This window comes from Macrobrachium nipponense, chromosome 7, assembly GCF_015104395.2.
Source record: "Macrobrachium nipponense isolate FS-2020 chromosome 7, ASM1510439v2, whole genome shotgun sequence".
NCBI classification, from domain to species: Eukaryota; Metazoa; Arthropoda; class Malacostraca; order Decapoda; family Palaemonidae; genus Macrobrachium; species Macrobrachium nipponense.
The window spans coordinates 73159495-73166994 of NC_061109.1; the positions used below are offsets into that span (position 1 = coordinate 73159495).

Consider the following 7500-nt stretch of genomic DNA (forward strand, 5'->3'; position numbering starts at 1 on the left):
GGAAAAAGTATTTGTTGACCCTGGACAACGAAGAAAATAGTCGACCTCTGGTTGGGGAGAAAGAAGAATGAACAAATAAATTGTTTGTCCGATGAAAGAGAGTCGTCACGTAATTGTTTGGTCCAGACAAATAGAAAACAGGAAAAGCACTGTTTAAATACAAGTCCAAACTGAGAAGCATTACTCAGATACAGGTCAGAATCGAGAATCCTTACTCAGACGCGTCCAAACTGAGAAAATTACTCAGTAGACACAGATCCAAATTGAGAGGCATTACTCAGACAGGATGGACCTAAGAAGCATTAGTCAGTCACAGGTCAAAATGGAGAGGCATTACTCAGACAATGTTCTAAACTGAGAAGCATTCCTCACACACGGGTCCAAACTGAGAAACATTGATCTGACACAGATCCGAACTGAGAAGCATTACTCAGAAACAGGTCCAAACTGAGAAGCATTACTCAGAAACAGGTCCAAACTGAGAAGCATTACTTAAATGCATTGCCGAAGTAAGAGGATTAAGCCTTCGACCCCGAAAACAGACCAGTAGATGTTGCTGAGGGACGTGTGTGTGTGTGTGTGTGTGTGTGTGTGTATGTTTCTTTGTGACGTTAGTGATTTCCCATTTACATTCATCATTAGAGCGATATACACTGGGGAAGGAAATGTATGAATTTGGGGTCATCAACATAATGGTTTTGTTTGCCCTCAATGAAATTTACGAGACTACGAGTATGAGCTAAAGCCTCAATTGTAAGAATAACTTGCCATTTGTGCTCTCTCTCTCTCTCTCTCTCTCTCTCTCTCTCTCTCTCTCGCTTATGGTCAAAGAGACCAATCAGTTGTAAAATAAGGGCAGACATTCTCGCATGGCCCTTTCAAGTCTAAACTTGGGCCAGAATTCCAAATTTTAGAAAATAACAATCAGTATGTCAGTGTATAATTATTTCATCATTCATTTCCATAAGATATTATAAACTACACGTAGAAAAAAAAAATCTTTAAATTACAAGGGCACTTTACACTCTGGGACATTGGAATTCCTGATCGAAATCACTTTTGAATTTCATCCGTAAAGTAAACTCAGAAAATCTATCAAACTGCATGAAGTTTGACAGTTGAAGAAAAACTCAAAAAAACAAAAAAACAAAAACTCGGGGACTTTGGAATTCCTGATAGAAATCACTTTTGAATTTCATCTGTAAATTAAACTTGGATGATCTATCAAACTGCATGAAGCTAGACAGTTGAAAAACTCACAAAAAAAAAAAAAAAAAAAACTCGGGGACTTTGGAATTCCTGATAGAAATCACATTTGAATTTCATCTGTAAATTAAACTTGGATGATCTATCAAACTGCATGAAATTAGAGAGTTGAAGAAAAACCCACAAAAAAAAACTCGAGTCAAAACTCACAGTAAATATCCAGGGTCCACTTGGCGACGAGCGGCGGTTCGTGAAGATCTGGAGACTCTGCCCTACACTGCAGCACCTTCCCTGCGTCAGAGACTCTTGGCGTCAGTTGCAGCTCGCTGGTGGTCACGTTCCCCTCTTGGGTCGTCTGGCAGAGAGAGAGAGGGGGAAAGGGGAAAGGTAATATAGTCCGTCGTTTATTGCAAGCCAGAGAGGTTATAGTCTGGGGTTTGTGGCGTTTATAGCATTCTTGTCCCAGCCCATGCGCAAACACCAAGGTCTTTAGGAGTCTAGGACGAACTTTAAGGAGTATTTAATGAGTGGTTCTTGGCTCCGGAAAAGAAAGGCCTTTATTCTATGTTTTAAATCCCTTTCATTTTAAAAAATATTTGGAATGGCGATGTCGCCTTCATCCACAGTATCAAAACACAGTCGTGTACTCCGTGGGTGTCGTTTGCCACAGAACTATTGCGCAATAAACGAACAGAGATGGTGCCATTAGCTACGTACGGCTGGGATAAAAGCCATTTCGCTGCTTAAAGTTCTAGACTTACTCTCACTTGAAAATAAAAAGGCAGTTCTCCTTCGCAATGAGATATTAAATGTTTCGCATAATGATACAAAATCTTCATTGCCAAATGGAGTACAGTGTACCTTCGCCTAGATGTAATGTAAGTTCAGTATGTGTAGTTTAATTCATTCTTTTGAGTCTTATTCAAAACACTGTATTTTGCTGCAAAGGACGATACACACAAGAACGTTCCAGTTAGAGACAAAGAAATTATTTTTTAATATTGTGACGTAATACCTCGTATTCAGATAGAGAGAATAACTGTCTCATAAACGAATGTAACTTCATATTAATATCAAGAAAGGCTTCGACACATTCTTAACGCTGTCAGCCGTGAATAATCCTCACACAAAAGAATGTAGATTTCAGCAAACAGTACACCTTGTTAATTCTGTTAAAGAAAGTAATAGAATTTTGCCTCATTAATTTCCTCTCACGCTCCAGCGAGTTTTAAAGAAGTTCAATATCCGGCAATACTTCAGGAGTTTCGTCGCAAGTTCCGATGTTAAAAGTTTTCGTCTCCTTCGAGTTGGGGGTTTTGGGGGGGATAGGGGGAATGGTAGAAGGGGGAACAAGGGACGACATATTTCTTGTAACTTTCATTCATGATTTCCCAACTCTTTTTAAATCTGGCCCTTTAAGTGAACCGGGAAAATAGATAAAAAGTCCTTCTAATTATTCATTGCTTAAGGCCTTATTTGTATTTAGACTTTCCATTCATTCATTATAACTGTATACGTATATGCACGTGTATAGGAAGGCAAAAAAATTCATGTACAGAACTATTTGATAATACTTCTTAAATACTAGAGCGCTAAATTACATCTAATTTAAGAAAAGTGGTGAATATACTTTGGAAAAATTATATAAATAATCTGATTCTCCAGTAAAAAGTTATCTTATTAAAATACTTTTCCAAGTCAGAATAAATCATTATAATAAGCACGCTCTGCATTAAATGTATAATTTTCGTCATCTGATTTCCTTTTTCATAATGAATAGAAAAATATCTAACGATTTTGACATTTACTCCTTAAGTCTCCCCTTAAAAAAAGGGGGCTTTATGATTTCTCATCTCATTACATTTATTAAATCAATTTCAATTCTTTCTCTAACTTTATGAGAACAGTTTTTATTCTCTTAGTTTTAAACACTTTTCAACAAGTTTTGACTTTCAAATATTTACCGAAGTTCATAAGTACTATGAAAGGGTAGAAAAAAAATGGGGCCCATCTTTCCCTCATGAGTAGTGAGAAAAGGTAAAAAATGAAAATCGTTCCTACCTTTTCATTTTTCTCATGGGTAGTCAGAAAAGGCAGTAAGTAAAAAAAAAAAATCGAGTTTTCTGTACAGCGTTATGCTCTATGAAACTCAGCCACGGCACGATGGTGGCCGGTGTTGTTGGGTTGGCACCTATAGCGGTGCCAGACGCACGATCATTGCTAAATTTAACCTTAAATAAAAAAACCACTGAGGCTAGAGGGCTTCAATTTAGAATGTTTGATGATTGGAGGGTGAAGGATTTGATGATTGGAGGGTGAATGATCAGAGGAGAACGGACAGACAAATAGCTCTCTCAATCGTTTTCGTTTACGGAAAACTAAAAATGGACCTCACCTCTTCCTCATAAGTAATCAGAAAAGGCAGTAGGATAAAAAAAAAATGATAAAAATGGTTCCCACCTTTTCCTTAAGATTAGTCAGGAAAGGTAGTAAGATAATAAAGGAAAAACGAGTCTCTCACCTTTTCCTCATGAGTATTGAGCACCTTCCTGTCCCAAGCATCCAGGTAATGGTGGCCGGGGGTCGGGCACCGGCAGTCTGGCACACCACGTCGTATGCCCTGTTGGCACTCAGTGGGTCTTGGTTCGTCAGGAGACGGACCCATAATGGTGGAACTGGGGACAAGAGAGAGTGAATTGTGTGAATATCAGTTACTTGCGTTTTAGGGAGTATTGTCCTGTTAAATAGTTGGCTCAAGTTAAGGATATTTTGCTAGGTTAGGTCAGGGCAGATAAGCAGTTGGGTTATACGTGTCATTGTTACAGAGAATGGAAAGCTCACAACTTGTATATAGTATTCGACACTTTACATTTATATATACTAATATATATATATATATATATATATATATATATATATATATATATACATATATATATATATATAATAGAGAGAGAGAGAGAGAAGAGAGAGAGAGGAGAGACAGAGAGAGAGAGATAGAGATAGATAGTATATATATAAATTATATATGTGTAATATGTATATATATATATATATATATATATATATATATATATATATACCTATATATGCATATAAATATGTGCATGTATTTGTGTTGAAATTTATATGCCCTTGCAATGAACGCTTAACTTTTCGATCTCCTCATAGTTTTAAATCCAGTTTTAATTCAAATCCTTTTGAAACTCCGGAGCTGGCCTTGGCTAAAGAAGAAATTCTTCATAGCATTTCCCAATCGGCTTTCAAAAGAGCTTTAGTGGAAATCTGATCCGAAAATAATAGGGAGTCAAAATTTAAGCGTTCTCTGCAAACCTTTGTGGTGTAGTTATAAATATATTTGTATAATATAATGGTGATTGATGAAAGCAAATGAAATGAGTGGTTTAAGAATAGGAAAGCAATTAAGATATATTTTCTATGAAGTAAGTGAAGGGTGCAGTTAGCAAAATATGAGCAAAATGGAACAAATTACGAGCCTTTGTTTCAGAACTGTAAAGTATTTTAGTATATAATGCTTGATTCTAAGGTTTTTTTTTTTCGTTTCAAACAAAAAGTGGAAATATTATAACGTTATTCATCTTGGTAATAGGAAAGAACTTTGAATTATTATTCTCAAATGATTAAAAGATAACTAAATTATATTAGAACGAACGTTGAACAGTTTCTCCCCAATCATTTAAAATCATACTAGGAAGCGCTCCATTCCAGTCATTTCTATTTGTAAGTGATGTTAGTCTGATAATCAGCTCCGTCGTCTGGTAAAACTATTTCAATTATATTAATAATAAAGATAAATGATTTTCGTGACGTCATTATCTTACCAATTTTAATGGAAACATTTTTTTAGAGAAAAACCATTTGATAACAATAACAAAACACTAATAACACCCTAAGTCATTCTCCTTCAGAGAATGACTTTATTCCCCTCAAAGGGGGCATAAATGCCGCCCCCTAAGAACGCCCAAAGAATCTGTACCCGAGGGGACTCACAATTCATATCGAGGGAAACGGAGGCGGTCAGGGGCGCCGTGACGTTGGCACTGGACGCCCTGCAGGTGAGCGTCCTATGGAGGTCCTCCCTCGTCAGCCTCGGGAAAACTAATGTGTTGGACACCTGATCTAAGATCGGGACTTCGGAGGTCATGTCCAGGAGGGTCTCGCCTTCCCACCAGGTAACCCTCGGGGGAGGCGATCCCCCGCTGGCCCGGCAGGTCAATCTGAGGTCGTCGCCCTCGTTAAAGGGCCCGACGACGCTGCGGGCCTCGACGTTCATGTCGGTGTAGATGGCTAACCGCCTTGGAGGAACTGGAGAGGAGAAGAGGAAAGGGAAAACGATAACAACAATCACAGATGATATGAAAAAATGTACAGTAATTGACAAGAAGCTCTATGAAACAGATTGAAAAAATTCGATTTTATTTATAAGCGATTAAGATTATTTTCACAGAACAATCGTCAAAAGGAAAGTATTATCGTCCACATATTAAAAAAATAGGAAAGTTCTATTACATCTACGAAAAATATAGATATCTTTAAGAAACACTTATCAGCTGGAAATAATAATGAGGTCAATCAATCTCATATAAAATAAAAATGGGAAATTCGATTAAATTTACGAAAAATGTAAATTAACTTTAATAAACAATTGTCAATTGGAAAGTGTAATGAGATCAGTCGTTCTTTCGTCAAGATAATAAACATATAATGAATAGAATTTAAACTATGAACAAATTATAGCAAAGAAGCAGGAACACAAAATACTCCAGCTAAAGATAATATGAAATAAAAGGCATTAGTAATTGAATTCATATGTAAATCTTTCTATTGTGTATCTTTTTTAACTATATCCATTTTCACTCATTTTCTATATGGTATCCACTTTCTAAATATTGTTTTCAACTTATACTCATTATGAATCATTTACTTAACTTATTTTCTTTTGGGGTCTTTTGGAATCTATACCTATTACGACAGACATAAATTGCGTGAGGGAAAGAAAATCTGTAGCAGACAGACAAAGAGACAGAAATTGTATGACAGAAAATGTTTAACAGACAGACTGGCAGAAATTGTGTGACAGATAGAGAATTTATGACAGACAGAAAGACTGAGAGAGAGAGAGAGAGAGAGAGAGAGAGAGAGAGAGAGAGAGAGAGAGAGAGAGAGAGAGAGAGAGAGAGAGAAAGGGAATGGCTGAATATTACGACAGCTATAAGCTACCTTGTTGTCAAGTGCCACGTCGTCACTGAAACAGAAATCAGATTATCGAGACCAGATTACAAAGGCGTTACGTCGAGCAATGATGGTGATAGGAATAATAAAAGGAAACGGGAAATATCGCTCCAGTGTGACCATTGTTTGATAAGAGTAATGTGGACGTTTATGTACCATATATAGGGCCGTAAATACAGTGTCCCCGAACACGCCCATTCATTCGGGCTCATAATTCTTCTTGGCAGATATAATGATAGTATTTTGGAGACCCATAATATTCATGAGAATAATACTTGCATGGATGTCATTATGGGTAGGCCGCATAATTCTCAGGCTGTAGTTCTATCTTTTTTTTCTGTCGTCTATGTAGAGATACATGCTATGGTGATAAGGAGGATCATCATCATAAACATGTAAGTTCAACAATAAATAGGGAGTTTTTAAATGAAACTTTAGCAGAAAAGGATTTAGCTTTTATATATTACACACACACACACACACACACACACACACACATATATATTATATATATATATATATATATATATATATATATATTTATATATGTGTGTGTGTGTGTATTACATATGTATATAAACATATATATATATGTATATATATATTAGTACTTGGGATATCTAGAATAATATGTATTATGTATATGTATATGTTATAGATATATAATATCATAAATATATAATATATATATATATATAAAATATATATATATGTAGTATGTATGTATGTATGTTATGTATGCTATGTATGATATTTATGTATGTATGGAGTTTGTATAAGAGACAACTAGATACCACACAAGTAGTATGCGGTGCTAGGTTCAGAATTCCGAATCCGATATTATTTGTTAGGTGAAATTTATCATTTATTACAGGAGGCCAGTTTTATTAAGTACAGTCATTTAGTGAAATGTTGAAAAATGGTTGGCGAAACAAAAGGAGTTTGTAAGATTAAACATACCTGATTAAAATATCTCAAGTACCGAACTAGACCTGCATCTTATGCGTTATAGTCCCGCAATATTCCTTTTAGAAAAATGAA

The 7500-nt window shown here is 35.9% G+C and overlaps 1 protein-coding gene across 1 annotated transcript in view; it reads right to left on the reverse strand.

Annotated features, from left to right (window-relative positions):
* Window positions 1-7500, reverse strand: part of LOC135217712 (uncharacterized) — a 100576-nt gene that overhangs the window by 38467 nt on the left and 54609 nt on the right. Inside the window, 4 exon segments of the mRNA XM_064253700.1 lie at window positions 1417-1561; window positions 3728-3760; window positions 3763-3881; window positions 5218-5532. Coding sequence (XP_064109770.1) covers window positions 1417-1561; window positions 3728-3760; window positions 3763-3881; window positions 5218-5532 — 612 coding nt within the window.